This window comes from Pteronotus mesoamericanus, unplaced genomic scaffold (assembly GCF_021234165.1).
Source record: "Pteronotus mesoamericanus isolate MK-2021 breed Mesoamerican mustached bat unplaced genomic scaffold, CSHL_Meso_final contig_163, whole genome shotgun sequence".
Lineage (NCBI taxonomy): Eukaryota > Metazoa > Chordata > Mammalia > Chiroptera > Mormoopidae > Pteronotus > Pteronotus mesoamericanus.
In genome coordinates, this window is record NW_026555064.1 from 17,202,598 (window position 1) to 17,226,046 (window position 23,449).

Below are 23,449 nucleotides of genomic sequence, written 5' to 3' on the forward strand. Positions count from 1 at the left end.
CCCCCCCCCCCCCCCCCGGCCCCCACCCGGCATGGGCTCCGGAGAGACGCTGTAGCAGGAGAAGCTCTCGCTGCCTCTACTAATGTGTTTTCTATATTGGGCTTTGAAGGCTATTTTCCTCTTTCTTTCCCCATGGTGAGCCTTGCAGGCATCATCGTAATCATCATGAAATATCATTTCACTGAACAACACGCAGGAGGAAATACGAACAAAATAAATCAACACAATGAGTACACAGGTAATTAAATAAGGGACAGAGGATCCGGAATAATATTTTAATAGTGTTACAAGAATTCATAGAAGATAAATGCTGTTTTGTACTTGGAAACCTCAGCTTCCACTGGTGTCAGCATATGGTGACATTTTTAATTTGCAGATATTGGGCACAAGGAAACTCGGGATTTCATGACAACACCGCTTCCTAAGAAGGCTCGTTCTATAATAAGGAAAGCTCTTTCTGTTCATTTCTAGGCCACAGTTATTTTCGCTGTAACACCCCATGGCCCTTAAGAGAAAGTAAATTACACAAAGGAATTCACAGAACTCACAGAATCAGGACAAAAGTTAATTTCTAAGCAAGAGCAGTCAGTTAATGCTAACATTTTCACCTCAGTCATTCTGGACAATGTGGCTGCTGACCAGGAGGTACCCAGTGTGGTCGTCCATGCTATAATTTAGCATTACTCAAGGGACAACGAAATCAAAAGGTACACTTTTGAACAAAGTGTGAAAAATGCTTAATCCTTATTAATTTCTCTTTTTGAGATTTGCCGGACAATGTACCTTCTCGCTGTTTAGCACATTTCTATTCTTTAGAACTTATTTGTAAAATACGAAATGTTGTAAGAAGGAAATCACTTTGGAAAATTAAAATGAGCTTTTTAAGGCATTGTTTTTACCTAATTATTGTAAAGAACTTCGGGGGGACTTTTTGTCTTGGGAGTGCCGCTACCTTGTTGTGACAGAGTTTTGTAAATCAGCCCTTTTAAGGGTTAAAGTTTAAGTTAACAGCTGCGTTTTGGAGTGATGACTGTGTCTACATAAAAAAAAATGAATTATTTATAAATTTGTGAGTAATTAATTCTTCAATGATTTTTTTTTTTATCAAGAAAGGGTGGATAAACCATTTGAGGCTTTATATTTCAGCAAAGATTCCTTCATAGGTTTACATTTGTTTTACTTAGGCATTATATCACTTCTTTTTTTTCTCCTGCTTTACTGGCATATAATTGACACATGACATTGCATTTGTTTAAGGTGCACAACAGAGTGATTTGATATATGCACATATTGCAAAACAGCTCCTGCCCCAGTGTTTCGTTGCCATCCATCACCTCAGATACTTAAACAATTTTTTTTCTTGTGAAGACACCGTTTAAGGCCTCTGTTAGGGAATTTCAAACAGACGGTACAGTGTTGTCAGCTGCAGTCGCCACGCGGTCCCTCGCATCCCCAGGACTCACTCACAGCCAGGAGGTGGTAACTTTTGACCATCTTCACGCACTCTCGCTACTTCCCCCGCACCTGCCTCTGGCAACCACCCATCTGTTCTGTTTCTATGAGTTTGTTTTTTTTTTGAAGATTCGTCATATAATTGAGATCACCCAGTATTTGTCTTTCTCTCTCTGACTTACTCCACTTGGCACTTATTTTGAGCATTCTGGTATTTCACAATAAAATTGATGAGCAACAATATTAAACACATGGTTTTCCTTCACGAGAGCGATGAGTCTCCCAGAGACCACATGGCGATTTATAATGCGGGCACTTGAGAAAGGTGCTGAACCGGCCACTCTCAGAGTCACCACTTAACTGAACTGGCTTCCATTTGCGCCCAAGCTGCAGCTTCACTGGCTGCAAACTGCAAAGGCAAACAATGTCACTTCAATAGGAGACAAACCTTAACTTTGTAAAGCAAACCAATGCAAAAATGACTTTCTGGAAAGAATTTACTTTTGACAAGAAATATTTAAAAATGTGAACTCATTACCTCAAGTCTAATAAAGAACCCTGGCTTGGTGATACATCTCAGTCACACGTATTGTAGTCTAGATCCAAACCCCTAAGCTTTTCCATGTAGGACCTTACATAGCAACAGCCTTGGGGGAGGGGGGCTTGTAATGGTATCAGAAAGATCTTTCACATGAGTTTGCCTCTTTGTGGAGTAAAAAACTTATATTTTAAAACCAGGAATATTGGGGGCTTAGTTTAGTATCTTTCTACTCTCTTGACTAGAAGCCAGGTCAGATTCGACTGGCCTGAAGGCAGAAACGCCAGCCACAAGGCTAACATCCCTGTAAGCGAATTTCAACCTTCTCACGGCCGGTGAGGTTCTGATCTTGTATAAGGCACTGCGTTCTAAACATTTAACACAAATTAACCCCCCTAACATTCACACCGCCTTGTGAGTAGGTATTGCTATCACTTTCGTCACGCACACAGAGAAACCGAAAAGAGGACGTCACGGAAGAAGCACGTTGGAGCAGGGTCAGCCTCTCGTGCAAAAAGAAACGGGGGAAGAGCCAGACGTGTAAGCCGTGCGGTGAGAAACGTGGGGGGACCCGCTGTGCGAGGAGCTGCAGGCAGCGATCAGGGCGCAGCAGGCAGGGGCGGCCTGACCAGCTCGACAGAGGCCGGCCTTCTTCGTGGGGCCGCTGCCTTGAACATAGAGAGGCCTGGGCTTAAATTCCAGTTTTACCCTTGATTCAGTTACACACCTTTGAACAAGGCCATGACCCTCAACTGTCCAATACGCAACTCAGAGAATGAAATTACTACTTTTTTAAATTGTATTTTTCGATGACTGTTTACATTCAGTGTTATTTTGCATTCGTTTCAGGTGTACGGCAGAGTGGCTAGGCAATCGTTCACTTTACAAAGTGGTCCTCTCAGCATTTCCGGTACAAGCCTGGCACTACACGTAGTTGTTACAATATCACTGACTCTATTTCCTGTGCCGTACTTTACATCCCTGTGGCCATTCTGTACCTACCAATCTCCACTTCTCAATCCCTTCACCTATCTCCCACCCGAGTACTAACCAGGCCTGACCCAGCCTGGCTTCCGAGATCAGATGAGATGGGGCGCGTTCAGGGCGGTCAAGGCCGTAGACTCTTCACCTTTTTCACCCAGTCCCTCAAACCGCCTCCCTTCTGGCAACCATTAGACTATTCTCTGGGTCTATGAGCTTGTTTGTTTGTTTGTTCATTTGTTTGGTTTGTTCTTCAGATTCCCCATATAAGTGAAATCATATGGTATTTGTCTTTCTCTGACTGACTGATATCACTGAGCAAAATACCCCCTAGGTCCATCCACGCTGTCACAAATGGTAAGATTCCCTTCTTTTTTATGGCTGAGTAGTAGTAGTACATTGTGTAAATGTGCCATGGTTTTTTTATCCACTTGTCTATTGATGGGCACTTCAGCTGCTTCCATAGCTTGGCTATTGCAATGAATGTAAAGGTGCACATAGTCTTTCAAATTTGTCTTTTGAATATACAACGTTTATACCCAGAAGTAGAATTGCTGGTCATAAGGCAGTTTCATTTTTAATTTTTTGAGGAACCTGCATGCTGATTCCCACCGTGGCTGCACCATCTGCATTGCCCCCCAGTGCACGAGGGCTCCCCTTCTTCCACATCCTCGCCAGCACTTGCTGCTTGTTGATTTATTGATGATGGCCATTTCGACAGGTGTGAGGTGGCATCTCTTTGTGGATTTAATTTTCATTTCTCTGATGATGAGTGACGTTGAGCATCTTTTCATATGTATAGTGCCGATCCCTATGTCCTCTTTGGAGAAATGTCCATTCAAGTTCTCTGCCCATTTTTTTAATTAATTGTTTTGTTTTTGTTTTTGTTTTTCTTTTTGATGTTGCAGTGCATTAGTTCTTTGGATAGTAGCCCCATATTAGAGGTATCATTAGCAACTATATCCTTTCAGTAAGTTGTCTTTTTGTTTTGTTGATGGTTTCCTTCGCTGTGCAAAAACTTGCTAGTTTGATGTAGTCACATTTGTTTATTTTTCTTCTGTTTCCCTTGTCCAAGGAGATATAATCAGAAAAAATGTTGCTAATAGAAATGTCAGAGATTTTACTGCCTATGTTTTCTTTTGGGAGTTTTATGGTTTTGAGCCTTACGTTTAAGTCTTTATCCATTTAGAGGTTATTCTTGAATATTGTGTAAAAATTATTACTGCTTATGGCAGCTGTGAGACTTAACTATAAAATCAATTCATTAAATTAGAATGATGTCTCTAGTTGTTTAGGGTGTTCTGATGATCTCAATACATTGCTCTTTATTTTTACCTTTGAAGTCACACATTTTTATAACCTGTTTAATATTGGTTTCTAATTTTCAAGAACATTTACTATTGCCAGATTAATATTCTGACATCATTATTTTCAGCATGACAATTCTTGGCCCAATATTCCTCAAATGCCTTCAGTTTAACGTCAAAGATGTCATACTGGTACTTCACTCTTTCTGCATTTATTATATTCTATTGTTATACCATAATATAATGAGAAAAAAGCCACTTCCAACACAGTTAATAAGTCTAGAGGGAAGTATTAAGTCCACCATTAATTAACTCAATTTTGAGCAAGTTTCTTTGCCTATATTTTCCTCTAGGTAAAATGTGAGAATCATTTTTGTCTGATCAACCCCACAGGTGTGATATAATGTTCAAATTAAACAATGTATTTGAAAATTCTTTGAAAGTTGGAAAGGCATATACAAGTATTAGGTAGTAGTGGTGGTGATTAGAAGTCACAGTCTTTGATCCTCAGTATTTACAGCTAAAAGTGTAAAGCTAAAAGGTAAAATAGGAAAATACTACCTATTTTCAAAGCACTAAATCTTATTGCCAAATATTGTTTTGTTTTTCATTTTTGACAGGTGAATATCTGATCTGTCAGTCACACTGTGACTTGGACATTGTTTTACAGCTTGCTTGTGACTCGCACAAGCCAACAAAGGCAACACAAAAACATGCAAACTAAACCCACAGTTTCCAAACTTGCAGTCAGCACCCGCCCTGACTCTAACGGAGGCCGGGTTCTATAGGAGCCCGATCTACTGGCAGCTTGATACCAAAACGCAGGGGAAAGCCTTCTGACGGCGATGCCATTATGCAGCGCAACTCTACGGAATGAAGATGTGTTCACGGCGGCAGAATTGCGTCGCTTTTGACCGGAGCAGAGAGAAAGGAGGCCACGGGGCCCTGCTGCCGCGGAGACGGACTGAAGCGGCCGGCCACGGGCGGCGAGGGCAGGCACCGCCTGTCCAGCCCGGACGCCGCCCGCGGCTGGAGAGGATGCTGAAGGCAAACGGCAGGGTCACAGATAATGACAATAATGACAGTACTGTGACAGGCTTGAAGATAATGGCTTGATAATGGCACATCAAAGAAACACTTTAAAGTAAATTGTGTCAGGAAGTTATTTTTTTAACGACCCCATCGGCACATCTATGGCAACTCATGAGCATATTTCGTTCGACTATTGAAAACACTAAATTGCGAAAGCAGATGCAGAAGTGAATATAATTTCATAGGTACTTTAAGGTCATGTGGGTGTTGAATAATAAATCCTCGTGCAGACTGCGAGGTTTGCGGGCGCTGCCGCCTGTGCGCAGGGACAGCTCAGTGCAGGGCGACCGGGGCGCGTTCCTCGCGGAGGCGCAGGGCGGGGGCTCTTCTGCAGGCACCGCCTGCCTGTCGCTCGTGTGCAGGCCTGATGCCCCCGAGTCACTGCTACCAAAACCTTCTACGTACCTTCTAAAATTATTACAAACATATTATGTTGAGCAACTAAAGATGTAGTTGAGACTAAATGGGCTGGTTCATCACGACTCTTTGAGATAGTTTAGAATCAGATGCAAACGCAGGCCCGCAGGCCCTGGGGGCCCTGAACGCGCTTCTCCGGAGCTGCTCTCCCGTCCTGCTCCACCGCGCAGGCGCCCCGGCCCAGGGGCTCCTGGGGCGGAGCTGCTCCTGGGGCGGAGCTGCTCCTGGGGCGGAGCTGCTCCTGGGGCGGGGCCAGAGCCGCTGCAGCCGCTGCTGCCGCTGCTCTCGCCGCGCGCCCTTCTTCCCCGCGCCTCCACCTGCCTCTTCCGAATCTCAGAGGCCTGCGGGGAGAGGGGCCGTTCCCCACCCACGTGCTCTGAGACTTCCCCGGCACAGCGCGTCCTCCTGGAACTAAGGGTGCACTCGGTACACTCGCCGCCAAGTGCCTTCTCTTCCAATCCTTGTGTCAGGAAGATTCGAGTATTTCCTCCGGCCTCCCTAGTCAAAAACACTCAAGAAGCTTCAGTTTAAAAAAGTCATGATTCCCTTTCTTACAGAGCCGATGAATGTGTGTGTCTCAGAGTTTCATTAGCGGGATCATGTTTAAAAACTATACTGTAAATACTAACGAGGTTACTTTAGCGTAATGAACCCTCAAATTAATATTTTTGCACTTGTATTTGAAATTGCTCCAAAATTCTCAATTATCTCAAAAGTTAAAAGGATTTGTAAGGATACATCGTGAGAGTCAATTATTTTAGATACTTTAAAACTTTTTTCAGGTTTGATATTATATACTTTTTTTACTTCAGGTGACCCAAGAGCACCCCATTCATTATCCTCTGTGTTGTTTTTTTACAAATGGTATTAGTGAAACTCTGATAATATTTTACTTTGTTATTGGCCTTTGCTACTTTTAAGCAACCTATAACTAAGGTTGGTGGAGCCATAAAATAAAACAAAGTTCTCTAACGCTATGAAAAATGTAGTGATGGCTTGTTATTGTAAAACGCACTCATAGTGGGATTCAAAGTATAAAGTTATATTTTATTCACTTTGTAATATTAATGATAAAAATAGCATATGCATCTGATGATTTAGATTCTATTTTTACAATAATTCGTGATGATTGTTGAGGCTACAAAAATATTTTTGCATGCTATTTAATGTAGCACCTTTCACAGGGTAGGTAATTGCTTAAATACAAGTGTTAATATGTAATATAAAATTATATTGAATATTCCAGGGGAAATTTATGAGAAAAAAAAAACCAGGACACACAGAGTCATTTTATTCAGTCTCACCAGAACAATTAGAAAAATACAGGGGTGGGCAAAGGTAGGTTTACAGTTGTTCTCATTATATAATAATACAAGAATAAACTGTTTCATATACTCAAGACTATAAACCTACCTTTGCCCTACCTGTAAAGGGGGGACACCAGAAAACCAAAACTTATTTGTAATAAATTGTGTATTTATTCTTACATGTTTAAACTTCAGTCACCTTCCAAGTATTCTCCACTTGATGTAGTACACTGTTGAGATGCTCAAAACAGTTTTTGAATTTGTTGATTTTGATGCCTTTTAGTGTTTCTGCTATTTTTTTTGTTTCACCTCTTCCAAATGAGCAAAATGTTTCCCTTTGGAGACTCTTTTTTTTTTTTATTATCCAGGGAAACAAACAAAAAATGCCAATCAAGTTGGGATTGGGTGAATAGGGAGAGTGGGGCAGGGGGGTCACGCTGTTTTTGGTCAAAAACTGCTGAACACTCGCGGGGTATGGGCAGATACACCTGTAACTCACCCATTATGAAATGGGCAAACATGTTGAAAGAGTCTTAAAAAAAATTCACTGAAGCCAAACGCAGCCTCTCACAATACCACCAGCTGGTGCACTGACACGGATGGGTGCCCAGAACACCCCCTGGCAGGGCAAACCTGTCCTACAAGGGGCCTGCCCCCCAGAAGACAATTCTGGGTTTCTTGGGGGTCCCCCTTCATATGTGGTTGGAAAAACAAAAATGTCAAGGGGAAAAATAATAATTTGGTTACCTTTTCGTTTTTGTCTTCTTCCCACAGAGAATAGCCACACATGTAACCTACAACAATCTGAATGGGGCCCAGAGAATGAAAAGCAGAAAACCAAAAGCATAAGAATTAGGGAAGCCATTGAAACTGGGAGATAGCTAGACAATCTGCCAGAAGTAACTATCCAGCAATTTTACCCAAATTATACGTCGGTCCTGTTTACCACAAGCTTGGCAAAAATGGGATGAATTTGGATAACTTCATGTACTTTTTCCCAGGGATGACAACAAATTCTGTGACAATGGAATCTTGAAACCAAATGAACCACCTTCAGGATGAGTCGTGTGTGCTAGGACAGGGCTTCGCTGAGAATAGTTCAGGCCAGCAGCCTTCATATACCGGAGTTTCAACCAAGTCTTACATAAATAGACAATGCAGCTAATTCATTGCCAAAAACATCCTTTAAAACGCACTACATTTATTATTTTATCATTTTAAAAATGCAGTCAAATCCCAAAGCCGAGGAAGTCACCGATGGTAACGTGGTCCAGGAGACTGCAGGTGGAACGCAAAGAATCTGCCTTGGGAATATTGATGTGATTCTCTGAAAACAGAGCTGTGCCTGCTTTGAAGTATTTTGGAAAAGAGTCTAGCTGTCAAAAATTGCAAGCTCCTTGCAGGCAAGAGCCAGCTTTATGTGCCTGGTTTGCCTGGTGCTTGACACACTGTGCTGAGCAAACTAAAAATCAATGAAGTCATCACCAAACCCCGCTTACAGGCTGATTTATAAGGAATATTATGTTTCTAATTTGATATCCCACAAACATCTGTTTAAAAGTGGCTGTTAAATGCAGAGTGGCCAGGAATTGTGCTTTAATTTGGATAGAAAGCTGTCTATAAATTAGAGATAATTGACTTCGCCACTTCAAAATCCGTGGAGCACTTCTTGGACTCATTCTGTCCTTGATGTGAACCTGGGTAAATTACGAGCGTTTCAAATGCAAATGCACTTTGCTTCCTCTCTCAAACACTGGCCCCCAGGCCGGCCCCTTTCAGGGAGCCCTCTCCCAGACGCACTCTCCCCTAAAGCTGAGCAGAGAGCGGCCAAGGCTGGTTCTGATTTGCTCCCCAGATCGTGTACGCGCGCGTGCGGCGCGTGCTTCCTTAAGCTTTGTGCGTGGGCTAGGAGAAATGTTTTCAAGACAGAAACGGTTTCCTGTTAAATAGTAGCTGATTGCCAACTCCAGTTCCTTGATGACAGCGCTGCCGAAGTGGACGAGGGCAGCCCCCTTTGCGTGTTCCGTTTCTCTGGAGCTGCCGCCCACGTGTCTGCGTCCCGTAGAGCCCTTTCTTCGCGGGACGCTCTGCCTCACCTTACCCCAAGCGCCAGGGCCGGGCGGCTTTCTCCTCCCTCAGCCTCGAAGCTGTAAAAGAATCAACTCCTGGCTGCACCGGGGCATGTTGGGCTCCGCGGTCTTCACCAGGCTGTTTTCCTAAAGGAACGTTTCTCTACAAATCTAGAATGTTTCCCTTTTTGACTTCGAAGTCAAGTATCAGTAACTGTCCTCGGCAGCCTTCTGGCCTGAGCCTGCCCCGAGCCAGGGAAGGAGAACTTGAGACAGGAGACTGATCTGGCAGCGTGGAATCTTGTTTTGATCAGCATGTGTACCACAGACAATGTGGTTTTCATTTGAGAGGGGAACGCAGCGACGTTGCCAGAGAACTCTGCCCATGGCCGGTTATTTTATTTGGGCTAGAAGGGTACCCAGATGAAGGCCCCAATGTTCTGCCAGGAAAACGGGGAGGACTGCACTTCATCCTTTGCAACCTGATTTGGAAGTTTGGCAAATTGATTCATAAGCCAATAAAATTGGAATTATACAAATGGGTCACCGGGAAATCATCTGCATTTATGCAACATGTTCTAAACGCTCGGTGGGTACTTCCATTTTAATTACATACATTCAGATATTGGGGGCTCACCCACCAATGGTTTCAGTGCCCCTCCCTTGAATATATATCACAGGTTGTGCAAAGATCGGAGGAGCCTGTCGTTCATTCTGCAGCTCCCTTTGGTAAGTTCAGAGTCCTTAGTTTACCTGTGTGATGCCAATGACACCTTTGTCTGAATTGCCTACGTGAATTCTAATATCATTACGAGTCTGACATATGCACATTGTACAGTACATAATATAAGACTTCCTCCGCGAGTTTTCATGGTAAATGCTAAACGTATGTCTCTACAGCTTAATCCTTAATTCACCACACTTGACTTCGATCCTTACTGGAATTTAACATACTTTGACAAAGGTTTATTAGCAATGCAAAGACAAAGGTCAACTACACTCACTATGAGCAAACCAACAAAAACTCATCATGATGTATCTGGATGGGTCTTAGTTGCCTTGAATTTAGTGAAATTATCCTTGTGTGTTACAGACACAGGTTTGCCATCCCTCCTACCAGTTTTTTTTTTAAATTTTTAATTCTATTATGAAATTTTGTTTCTTTTTTAAAATTATATTTTATTGATTATGCTATTCCATGGTATTATGCTATTATGTTGTCCTGATTTCTCCCCCTTCTCCCCCTCTACCCGGTGCGCCCCACTCCCTCAGGCAACCCCCCCCCCCCCCGCCATTGCTTCTGTCCATGGGTCATGCACGTAAGCTCTTTGGCTGCTCCATTTCCCATACTGTACTTTCCATCCCCCTGGCTGTTCTGTAACTGCTTATTTGTACTTCTTAATCCCCTCACCTCTTCACCCGTTCTCCCTCTCCCCTCTCCCACCTGGCAACCATCTGGTAACTAACTACTTTTCTTTTGCTGCTTTTGAGTCTCTCTCTACTTTTAACCTTTGGCCTTGTAATAGCGATGTGTCTTGGAGTGGCCTCTTTGCATCCATCATAATTGGGACTTTCTGCACTTCCTGGACTAGCATGTCTATTTCCTTCACCAAATTAGGGAAGTTTTCTTTTGCTATTTTTCCAGATAGATTTCCAATTTCATGCTCTTTCTCTTCTCCTTCTGGCACCCCTACGAGGCAAATGTTAGACCTCTTAAAGTTGTCCCAGAGGCTTTTTATACTATCCTCATTTTGTTTTTTGATTATTTTTTCTTCTTGTTGTTCTGCATGGTTGTTTTTTTGGTTCCTTATGTTCCAAATCATTGATGTGAGTCTCAACTTCATCCATTCTACTGCTGTTGTCCTGTAAATTGTCCTTTACATCAATTAGGGTATCCTTTGTAAAAAAAAGACTGGGTCTTTTTTTATGCTGCTGAGGTCCTCATTAAGTTTCTTTAGCATCCTTATAATTAGTGTTTTGAACTCTGCATCTGATAGATTGCTCATCTCCATTTCATTTAGCTCCTTTTCTGGAGCTTTCATTTGGGCCATGTTTCTTTTTCTCCTGATTTTGGCAGCCTCCCTATGTTCGTTTCCATGTATTAGGTAGAGCTGCTTTTACTCTGTCTTCATAGTATGGACTAATGTAGTAGGTGTCCTGTAGGGTCCAGTGGCACAGCCTCCCCTATCACCCAAGCTGGGTACTTGAGGTGCACCCTTTGTGCGGGCCGAGTACACACTCCTCTTGTAGTTGAGCCTTGGTTGCTGTTGGCAGATCAATGGGAGGGATTTACCCAGGCCAGTCAGCTGCAAGGACTGGCTGTGACCACTGACCCCAACCTCCACCCTCCATGGAGGCTCAGCTGTGCAGGGGCAGGGTGGTGGTGTTCCAGTGTGGTCTGTAGCTGTCCATTGGGTACACTGGCCATGGGGCTTCCTAGGGGGCACAGGCCAAGTCCAGCCCCGACCTGTGTTTTGCCCAGGGCACCCAGCCTGAGCTATAAAGCAATCTGAGATGGCTACTACTTGTGCTAGGCTTGGAGACTCCCAGGTGGAGCCAAGCTGTGACTCCAATCTGGCTGCTGCTAGGGCTCACCAAAACCAGCTGTCACTTGTTTGATAGGCTTTAGGAGCCAAGACCAGGTATTCTTATGGAAAAGCAGCTTGGGTGGGCCCATCAATTGGGTGGGGTGGAGCCTCTGGGGATCCTCAAGGTGGATCGGTGTTAGCCAGGTTGATGGAGTCTCAGATTTGGCACCAATCTACCCGTTGTTGTGGGGGGGGAGAGCTCAGCAAAGGGACAATGGCCTCTGCTCACCCCAATGCCAGACACTCCAGTCCCTCCCTGTACACCACACTGGTGCCCTTCAAGCTGCCACCCCAGCGCTGGAGCTCAGAGGGAGCGCGTCTGAGTAGGTGAGTCCGTGTGTGGGTTTCCCCAGAGGAAATGCTTGGGGCTCTAGCAGCCTCCTCCACCTACTCAGTGCCCACTGGTTTTTGCAGCCAGAAGTTGTGGGGACTTCTCTTCCTGGCACTGGAACCCTGGACTGAGGAAGGGCATGTGGTGTGGGTCTGGCACTCCTCACTCCCCAGTTTTTATCCATGTGGGTGTGGGACCAGTTCCTTCTGCATCTGCACCCCTCCAACCAGCCTGGATGGATGTGGTTTCTTTAATTTCTAGTTGTCAGGCTTCCGTTCAACTCAATTTCTGACAGTTGTGAGTGATGGCTGTTCTATATTTTTGTTACAATTTTGATGATGTTGTGTAAAGAGGTGAGCCATGTCTGCCTAGGTCGCCATCTTGAACAGAAGTCTCCTCCTACCAATTTCAATCTATCTATTTCCATTTGAAAATCTTTCCTTTTGAATAACCTGCTTTATTTTTAGTCAGTCAGTTTTTAAAATGAACATTTCTGCCACTTCATAATCAGTAGATATCTCATACTTGGGATATATAAAGGCCTCAGCAATAAGGAAATAGGTTGCCTTACAATCATCTATCTTAACATGCTTTCTATTAATACGCCTGCAGGTTTGGCTTGGTCCTAGGGGACCGTGTGACTCAATCGCTGTTAGCACAGACATGCATCTCCATTATACACCTCTCCTTCCACCTCCTGGACCTTAGACGTCAGTGCAGAGCGAATGCATAGCTACATTCTCAGATTTACTTTGCATTTGGAAATGCTTTTATTGTGCACGATAAGACACACAAACAAAGATTTGCTTGAACAATAATTCTGTTTTGGGGCCTGTTCTGAATTATCATTCTTCCTCTTTATCTTCACTTTCATTCATCCCCAAGGTTGTTGTGGGGCAGTATTCGCTGACGTGTTGACAAGGATCTGGCGTATGGACTCTCTTGCTGTCCCCCTAACGTGGAGTGCTTTCCCACTCCATGCCTTCTCATGCCACTGCCTCTGCCTGCCAGTGCCACCTGTGTGTGTCCCTGGCTCACTGTCCTGCCTCATTCAGCAATCAGCTCAAAGACCCAGACAGCTCTTCCCTGGGGAACCATCCAACCCAGCACACGCACCCCCCGCGCCGTCTCCCGTCACCCTGCCTCAGTTGGCTTGCTAGCACTCGCCTCCACAGGGTATGGTGGTACATACTTATCCCTGTATTTATTGGCTGGTCATTCACCTCCTCTGCTAGAGTGTAAGTTCCATCAAGGAAGGTATTTTGTTTGTTTTCTACTCTACTTTACCCCATGATCCAGAAGAGTTCCTGGCTTGTAAAGCATACTAATTATTGTTTGTGATGAAATGGATATACCTGCGGCACTGCATTTCTTTATATCTCAGTTTATTTCTCCGTTGAAGGATATTATTGTACTTCATGGTCTTTAGTCAAGAATGTATTTGTCTGCAATGATATCATAGATGCATAAGTTATGTGAGGATGGATTCATTGATACTTTATTAGAACCCTGTGCCTTTTCCCTCAGTAACAGTGAATGACAGTATTGGATTCCTTTCTAGCACTAGCCTATAACTTTTGGACTGACAAACCATTAAAACCACAAACTGACACCCTGGCAAGATGGTTCGGTTGGTTGGGGTATCATCCTGTACACCAAGAGTTTACAGGTTCAATTCCCGGTCAGGACATATGCCTAAATTGTGGGTTTGACTATTGATCAGGGCGCATGTGGGAGGCAACCGATTGATGTTTCTCCTCTCTATTTTTCTCTCCCTCCCCCTTCCTCTCTCTCTAAAATTAATAAAAATATATTCTCAGGTAAGGATTAAAAAATAAAACTACCAGCTGGCTCAGTAGTGGTAACTGTATCAATGATAATCATGTAGTATTTCACTCAAAATACCTTTAAGGAATATATAGTAGGTTAACTGTAGACTTTAATATTTTATTTCACACTGAAAGCTCTAATAATGTATGATGAGGCTTATTTTTTCCTAGGGGAATGTAAATTTAATCATTTAGCAATGTTAGTCCCTTAAAATTAGATATATAACATAAATTGGGAAAAGAAAAAGTACATGGCTGAATTATTGATTTAAAATTTAAAAATTATTTTCACCTTTTACAGATTAATTTTACCCTGATGTTGAATTCAAGTAAGTAAAAATGAATTTTCATGAAAACAGGGATTTGTTCTTAGAAAGAGTGTCTGGAAGTAATAAAATCACATGGTTATATATTTTATTTTCCCTTATCAAAAATATTTATAAAGGACGTAACTTTGAATAGTTTGTCCGCCATATTGCTCTCCACCTCTGGTGTTGCTAAACGTTTTCATAGCAACATGTAAGAAGCGCTCCAAGCCCTTCTGATGGTTCCATGTTTTAAAATAATTTTCATGTATTTGATTAAACTATTAATACAATCAGCTGACTTAGAAAATTCCAGAAATAGTCCTGAACGCAGCAGCAATGTGCCTCTTAAGAAGTAGGCGACCCGAGTCTGTGCCGTTGCCCGTCTAAGCCCACAGGCCTGAGGCTGAGTGCGTGCAGCTGCCTCTCCGGGCCACGTGGCCGCTAAGGCACTTTCAGTGCGCACCCGAAAGAAAGGGGTGTTTTCACAACAGAGACGCAGGAGGAGCCCCACAGACTGCCTGCATTCCAGCAAGTCCAATAAACCCCTGCAGGGGCGGGATTAAAATCCTGAGGTCATGGTTTTGTGTGTGAACACGCAGGTCACTATTAACCTTTTATTGGAGGGAATCACTACCTTGTCAGTTTGTCTAGCATCTCCTGCAACTGTAATGCTTGATGTATCACTTTCCTCTTTTGGTAAGTGCAGCGTTCATCTCCACTTGAAGTGAGACTTTCATTCCATACGTTTCTGATTTGTTTTGCTATAAGTATTGTTCTTGCTTCAGTGAAAAAGATTTCTGGGGAGAACCAAATGCTAGAAATTGTGCTAGAAAAATCCTATATTATTCCTAAACTGGGATTGATTAATCAAGCAAATCATAATTCTGTCTCACAAAGAATTCTTAGAGAATTAGAACACAGAATCTTGGCATCAGATTCTTTCCCCTTAACTCTTAGCTATAATCATGTTTATCATTTTACTTTTGCTCTGTTCTCAATTACAGAGTTTATATCCTTGAAGACTTTGAGATGCTTCAGAGTTTCTAGAGAAAAAAAAATATGTATTCTGTTTTGAGTTATACAAAGCAATCAACATGTTCCCATATTTGGCTCATGCACCCATAATACTCAAATTCATAGGGAAATACTAAAACATGTTTGCTCATCACAGGTGACAAAAACAAATTAGTGTCTTGCACTCAGTCTACACCACATATTAGGAATGCTATCATTTAGATTAAACCCACATTTGATTTCCTATTCTGAAACAGAAAACACAGTCCCGACATTATTAAATGACAAAAATAAGTCTGGACTAAATTTCAATTTCTTGGTATTAACTTAAAAGTATTTTATTTACTAAAAACTTTTACATACCGTTAAAATCCCTAGTGAATAGAGGCCAGTCAGTGGTACAGTCAGAGCATAACACGCCCAGCAAATAGTGGGTCTGGGGCAGAGACGTAGTTACAGAAAGGTCTGAGGTGGCGAGACAACCTGCGGAAGCCCCGCTCCTGCCTGCTGCAACGAGTGGCGCACAAATGCATCTCGTGCCGGGCTAGACTCTCCTCCTGAACGGCTTCGCTCCCGGGTGACTGCCTGAAAGCGGGAGTCCGTCTAGGCTAAAACGCTGTAAAGGTTGTTTAGAATTTCTGCCACAGAGTGAGCGAGGACTTGAGTATGAGAGCAGAACCTTCCTTCTCTGTCCTTCTTTCTATGCCACTGGACTTCAAGGAAATTTGGGAGAAAGTGAGACCCAGACATTTTTCCATAATGAGCTTCAACGCAGGGCTGTTCCTATAACTGTAAGCCTGGTCCACGGCTGGCCTTCAGCGAACATGCTCTACTGGGAACTCGCAAACATCCCCTGCCAGAATGCTTACACCGAGTTCGTAACAAAGTGAGTCCCCTAAGGCCAGTCTAGTTGAGGCTCATTAAGCTTTAGAGAAGTCCAAGAACTCTGGCAGGTAGAAAGGCACTAAAGCAACCTTAAAATATCTGTTCTGGCAACTATCCATACTCATGTTTTTTATAAGAAAATGAGATTCCCATTTATAGTTCAACGGGCCATACCCTACTAACAGGTAGAGACTATTTTCAGTCAGGGGAGAAGATAATATAGAGCGATCAAAATTTAACATTACACTATGAATGCAACATATTTTAAATAAATATTTTAATTCTATTGTTGGCATTTACAAGTAGAAAGCATACAGTATGTTACAAATATCAAAATGTGAAAAATATGAACGTTACATAAGTAACAAATGTAAAAAAAGTATTTTCTTACCTTCCCGGAAAGTAAGAAAACTATTCAGCATAGGAAAATATCAGTATCAAAAACACAGCTTAGGTGTAAAAAAAAAAAAGTTTTTACACGGTATTAAAAATGATCTACAAAATGACAGAAAGTAAGAAGTGTTGAAACTGGACTTTATATAAATTATAAAAACTGGGTACTTGGGGTAAATGCTAAATGGTTGAAAAGTAAGTCCAATCATAGGCTTTGCTTAAGTCGACTCTTAAAATTTTAAAAGCATAGAACATTTTTCAATAAATAACTTTTCAATAGTGTCTCTGAGAGGCGCGGCTGGCGGCGTTATTCCACAGCAGAAGGTGGCCGCGTTCCGGGGCCCACATGCGATCGTTTTGTTCCTCGTGGACGCCTGGTGAAAGTCTTAAGACCATCACCGTTTACACACACACAAAAGAAAGATTCAGAAGTTTTAACACAATCTCATAAGAAAAGTCCTAAAGTGCTGAACAAAATGACTTAATTTGAGTACCCATGGTCATGTAAAACGTAGTCCAATCCTCAGACACACCCGAGCAACATCGAATATGGGACCTACAGTTCTGAACGGGTTAATACAGAGTCATTCAAGAGTAGGAGGGCTCTTTTCTACGCTTAACAAGGATCAGTTAAACCTCAAGGGTCTTGCGATGCAAAACATAGTAATAACACAACGGCAACAATACACAACCCCACTGTGAGAGCAACCAGTTCATGTCTGCAATGGCTATGGCATTAACCTTTTAGAATCACAAAGCAAACAGTGGCAAGAAAAAACTTTTCCGAGTGCTGCACGCCACCATCACTAGTCACACAACACGACGCATGCAAGCAAATAAATTCAACCGAGCGTATTAAATTAAAGTTGTTCTGAGTCGGTTTCAGCAGCATTGTGGTTATTATTTTTAAAAGCTCCCTTCCGACACCCGTGCTTACTGGCCGGTTTCGCAGGGGCGCCCCGCCCTGCTGGGCGGCCTGACCACGCGGGGGCGCCCTTGCCTCGCCGTTCTCACCCTGCGGCTCGGCTCGCAGCGCTCACACGTACTGCTCCGCCTCGCCCTCCTTGGGGACTGGCTGGCCCATCCCGGTTTTGCCGTCGTCATTGGCTGCTGCCTTCTCCGGGAGAGACGCCAGATCTTTAAAAACATCCACATAATGTCCAAAGCCAGGGCCCCAGTTCAAAAGGTTGTCCCAGTTGAAATTCCCCGCTTGCTGCCCCAGCTTCAAGGGCAGTGTGTTGTCGGCCACCCCGGGCGCCTGCGCGCCCCCGGGCGCCCCCTCGGCCCTGCGGCCGTGGTATCTTCTAGGCTTCAGCCTCGCGCCGTAATTGTCTTCGTCGTCGGCGTCCGACTCATTGACTTGAGATAACTTGGGCATCCGGGACGTGTACACCATTGGTTTCTCCCTGTCATACTCCATTTCGGAGCACGTGAACGACTCGTGCGAGTCGCTGTCGGAGGACGACTCGGGGGCGGGGATGCCATCGGCCGGGTTCCTCGTCCTGGACAGGGGCCGCCGGCAGTCCTCCTCGGAAGACGACCTCCCGTGGTCCGCGCTGCAGATACTCGGGTTTCTCGGGCGGGGGGTGTTGAGCCTCTCCACCTCCTCGATGGAGAGCCCCACGGGAGGAGAAGATTCCAGAGGGATCTGCCCAATCGGCTGCTTCAGGCGGCTCCCAGGCCGGGAGCCATGCGGGGCCAGCGCCTGGGGGCTCTTGCTCCTCCGGCCCAGCCTCGTGGCGTAGCTGAAGATGCCCGGCTGGCAGGGGTCGCCGTGCATCTCGGCCGCGGTGGCATCCCGGGCGGGCAGGTGCAGCTCCCTGGCCGGGCTGTGCCGGTAGAAGGTGGAGGACTTGGAGAAGGGCGCGGGGCTGTGCCGCGACAGCGGGTTGGGGGTGGGGCAAGCCGAGTGGCTCAGGGAGCTGGTTCTCAGGCCCGGGCCGTAGGAGGGCTGGTAGGTGAGGCTGCTTGCCCCCAGGGGCATGGGCGACTGCCTGGCGAAGCCCAGTGGGCTGTGCCTCTGGATGGAGAACTTGGGCGTGTGGCTGCGGAACTGCCTGTAGTGCTGGATGATGTCGGCATCGGACGGGGCGATGCTGCTGGCGTTGTCGATGTCGTAGTGCTCGATCTCCTGCTCGGGGGAGGCCAGCGGGGCGCTGGGGATGGTCTCTGAGTTGTGCGGAATGTCGGTCTCATCGTAGATGAGGTAGGGGTTCTCCCTCTCAATGATGTCGGGCTTGGGGTTCCCCTCAGGCTGCTTCCTCACGGTCATGTCATCCCCGTAGGGTGGGATGTTGTCGGGGTCATCAAAAGCGACGTTCTCGCTCCCCTTCTTTTTCTTCTCCTTGGGTTTCTTCTCCTCTTTGGGGCTGGTGGCCTTCTTGCCCCGGCACTGGTTACAGAGGATCAGGCTCAGGACCAGGAGGGCCAGCAGTGTGGCGCAGCTGCCCACGATGGCAGGCACAGCCCACAGGGGCAGCGAGATCTCCTCCGGGCCGGGGCTCAGGACGCAGACGTGCCCTCCGGGGCTGCCAGCTTTGCACAGCCTCCCCTGAGGACAGACGACCCCGAGGCAGGCCACCACCGTCTCGCAGGTCCTCCCCGTGTGCGACTCGGGGCAGCTGCAGGTGAAGCCGGCGTGCAGGCCTGGCTCGCAGCTGCCCCCGTTCTGGCAGGGGTGCGAGGCGCAGTCCCCGGGGGGCACGCACTTGTAGGCGTACCACTGGTTGATGCACAGCAAATCGCCCCAGCAGGGGTTGCTGGCGCAGATGTTCGGCCCCCGACAGCCGATCTTCACGGACGGGTCCGTCTTGGAGATGGAGGCCAGGCTGTGCTTCCCGCTGAAGGGCAGGCTCTGGCCCCCGTAGAGCACGGACGCGATGCAGCCATCAAACCCTGCAGGGAGAAGGAGGGCCAGGGCGTCTTAGAGAAAACCAAAAGCTTTGCACGCCGCCGTGGCGGCGTCTGGTCCAGGGAAACCTCGTGTCCCGTGGCCAGTGCTTTGGCAGCCCACTCTAGGCGCCACCGTCCTGCTCAAGGGCAATAAACCAGTGCGCCTGACGACAAGGTCGGGAGGTTTCTGCAACCAGCGAGGGGAGGGCAGCTGGGAGTCCCCTCTTCCCGGAGATTTATGGATGGCTCCGACGGGCTGCGTTTCCTTTCTCTCCCTCTTTTTATTTATTTAATGATCTATTTGTGTTACTTGTATAGTCTACATACTGAGAAGCGCACACATAGAAATAAAACTCATTTTAACAGATACTTATAAAGAACTTCGCTTCCCTCTTCAGATCACGCCTTCTCCACGGAGGCGACATTGCTCCCAAGGTGCCGAGCACAGCTTCGTGGGCAGCAAAAGGCAAACCTTAGCTATTACAGTGCTTTGTGGGTCTCGAAAGGGCAGATCCAGAGTCTAATTCTGTATTTCATGGGGTGGGGACAGTGAGGGTTAGAAAAAAATATCTAAAATGGCTCCCCAGAGAGTAATGATTATTTTTTTAAGAAGCTACGGAACTCTTTGCTAGACGAGAGTGTGCTAATATGGCTGACGCTCTCGGCCCAGAGCCTAAGAATCTGTCTTGTTGCTCACAAAATGCACAATTTACATTGACTTGTTTTCCTAAAATAGGCCAATGAATTAACATTGATATTCTCGAGTAAGCTACATGTAAATGACCTATGACCTGGGCTTGAACTTCGATGCCTTAACTCCCCTACTCTCCACCCTTCCTCTTCCCCAGGCATTGCTCCGTCCCAGTGACCTTTCCGTCCCTGACCCCCTCTTTTTCCGTGACCTGTGGCATCTGTCTCTGCCCCTGCTCTCCTGGAGTTCTTCCCAGGACACGGGCTCTGCTCTTTCTCATTCCGTCCTATTCATGCCCATATTTCACTTACCTGCTCGACGCTGGTAACTCCTAAAACATATTTCCAGCTGGAGTTAACGCCTTTCTCCGAGATGCCCCACACCCACCCTGTCCCCAGCCAAGATCGTGGTTTTCCCAAGGACCCGTTCCTTTCTGTGCCGCTCCGTGCCTGCCTTTCTCAGTGGCACTACCCCTCTTCTAACGGAAGAGTCAGAAATCGCCCTGACTTTTACCCAAGGCGCCAACAGTCTGAATGATTTAAGGTGTTAAACACGCCTCCCCTACCCACCCGCTGACAAGCCCGCCGCCCCTACGCTCGCCCAAGCTCCCACAAGGCTGTGCCTGCGTCACGGCAATGTCTTCCCAGCTGACGCCAGCAAGTACCCTGGTGTCCGCCACCGCATCCTCCATGCTGCATCCTGGAAGACTTTTAACGTCACTGGACCCTCGTAAGATGAATTTTTTAGTGACTTCCCACTGTTCTGAGAATAAAACCAAAACTTTATCGTAGTCTAGAAGACCCTGCTTCATTCCCCAACTTCATCTTTTACCTGTGACATCAGCCCTCAAGGTGCTGGGTTCCGTGATCCCAGACTTACACTACTTTTTCTTTTGTTTTTAGTTCCTGTCAATGTAATTTAATCTTTCATATTCTCCCATTCTTGTCTTCATAGTCCAGATCTAAGTGCAGATGTCAGCTTTCCAGGAAAGTCTCCCCTTCTGCTTTTCTGGGGCAACCTCTTAAAAGTCGATGTTCTTCCTTCACATCATTTGTTCAAGCTTAAAATAATGCATTAACTCGTGTGATGATTTGACTAATGTTTGTCTCCCTTGAGGAAGACTTGTGTGAGACTTGTGTGAGGAAGGTGGCTGTTTATTGAGGCCACCATCGCACTCCCTGTGTCCAGCACGGGACTCAGGAGTATCTGTGGTGCGAATGAGCAAATATATGAATAAGTGAATAAATGTGTAAATAAGGGCTTGGTGGTCAGAGAACCATCGAAGCACCACGGGCTGGATTACGACCTGGCTGACATATGCAGCTGTCGGAAGCAGTGATGGCGATAGTCCCCTAGACACTTTCTAAAGATAGTTATGACAGCCTTAGACTATTCACAGGAAATGGTATCAGAGCTCCAGCAACTCTGAGAGAACTAGCCCTGCCTTCCCTTTGGGAATGTGCTCACCGCGAGCATTTACCTGTCTGAGTGTCCCGATGAGCTTGATTGGGTGGAATTCCGCCAAGAGACATGGTGAGCACATCGAGGCCACCAAAATCCTGAGTCGGGTGGACGATATCTCTGCTGTATATCCTGTCCACGGACAGTACTGTGGCTGTTCCATTTTTTCCGATTAGAAAAGTATGCCAGTGGCCGTCGGCAACGTACACTTCAGGGATGTTTCTCTCCACCTTCCCAGCAATTCCTGCATCTGATGTAAAATGTACTTTGCCGTTCTTAATCTAGAAACATATTAAAATATTGTACAATTAACTATAATATGCTTGGATGAAAATAAAAGTGAAATAAAATCTTAAAATATTGATCAATTCAAAGCAGATAGAATAGATGAAGAGACTGGTTGCATTAGAGCATATTTACCCATCTACCTCTATGATTTTAGGTAACATATACCTTCACATTTAATAGTTTCAATAGTTTTCAAAGTGTTATTATATTTGTACCTAATTATTCAAGATGTGTAAAATTTCAGAACACAAGTGAGATAATAATGGGGTGAATACCTATTTTAAAATAAGTAAATTAAAACTTTTTTGTGATTTCTATTAATTTAATAGCAATAATGAAGGTTAAAAAAAGGTCAGTTTAGTAAATGGCCTATAATGATCAAAAAAGGTTAAACTACTTGCAAAACAATCAATTCTTAAAGATGAAGCCTAGCTGGAAAAAATAAAGACAAAATAAATTGTTTTACCTGTCACCTATGACACACTAAAGTCTTGGGAAAAAAATAAGCCTAATATTTACATCAGTTGTTGAGCTTTAAGAAATACTAAGATGAATCAAGGGCGAGTTCTTAACAATGAAGTGTCTGGGCAAGGCTTCACTTTGGCTCTCTCTTCCGATTTATCTAAGGGATGTTTGGTTTCTACTACTGCACCCAGCAGTGAACGCGGGGTAATAGGATGCTCCTACTCCTGTTTCCAACCACCGAGTTTCCAGTGTTCCCAGTAGACACTTTAGAAAATGAAATAATTTATGAGTCAGATGAACATTCGGTTCAGAGAGCATCATCCCATCGAACTACCAGACAGAGCCGGTGCGTCAGCAAGGCAATGAAGTGACAGCGTGTCTCAAATGACAGGCATGAAAGGATGGACCAGTTTATTTTGTCACTTAGATCAAATGCCATTTCTCTATGCAACAAACACATCTGGTAGAACTAAAAATCAGTTCATTTGTACTGTGGAAAATATGCCTAACACATTTACATATGTTATTCATATTGTAATACTTTATTAAAGCAGCCTCTCTAGATAATAATATATTTCAGTACCAAACTCAGATAGAAAAAAAGGAAGTTGTGGTTAAATGACAATAACATTTCATCAAATGGGCAGTGTCTCATGACATATGGTAAAAGCAGCAACTTGTCTTTGGTTATAGCCAGAGTCCTTTTCGGAAACATGCCTTGGGAAGCGCCTCCTTCAGGCCCTGGGTTTCTCGCATGATAGATCACAACACGTTCACGCTTCTACCTGATGAGGGAGTCTTCGGCATATGCCACAGGACGGATTCAGTGAGAACAGTGTAACGTTACGATGTTTTCCTTTCCCCTAATAATACTGTACCAGACTCCTGCGTTCTTTTTAACTTTCAACACATCATGCTAATGTTTTGCTTTATTTAGTCATCCGTTTACTTGTCCCTTTATTTATTTTTTTAATCTATAGGGCTCTGAATCCCTCCTCCCAAGTCTGTAGAATACATCTAGCCTCACTGAAAAACAACAACAAACCAAAAAGCTATGCACCCAAACAGCAGAACTGATCTGGAGTAGAAAGTTCATCATCCATTGTCACAGGATTCTGAATGCAGAGACGCATGGCATGCC

At 44.9% G+C, this 23,449-nt stretch overlaps 1 protein-coding gene across 1 annotated transcript in view; it reads right to left on the minus strand.

Moving 5' to 3' along the window:
* Window positions 1-17,444: 17,444 nt before the first annotated feature.
* The window catches only part of FAT4 (FAT atypical cadherin 4), a 144,861-nt gene continuing 138,856 nt past the window's right edge, over window positions 17,445-23,449 (minus strand). The window contains exons 16-18 of the mRNA XM_054563375.1: window positions 21,575-21,836; window positions 20,664-20,666; window positions 17,445-19,406 (exon numbers count right to left, since the gene is read on the minus strand). Coding sequence (XP_054419350.1) covers window positions 17,548-19,406; window positions 20,664-20,666; window positions 21,575-21,836 — 2,124 coding nt within the window. The 3' untranslated portion in view covers window positions 17,445-17,547. The remainder of the gene's footprint in view (window positions 19,407-20,663; window positions 20,667-21,574; window positions 21,837-23,449) is intronic.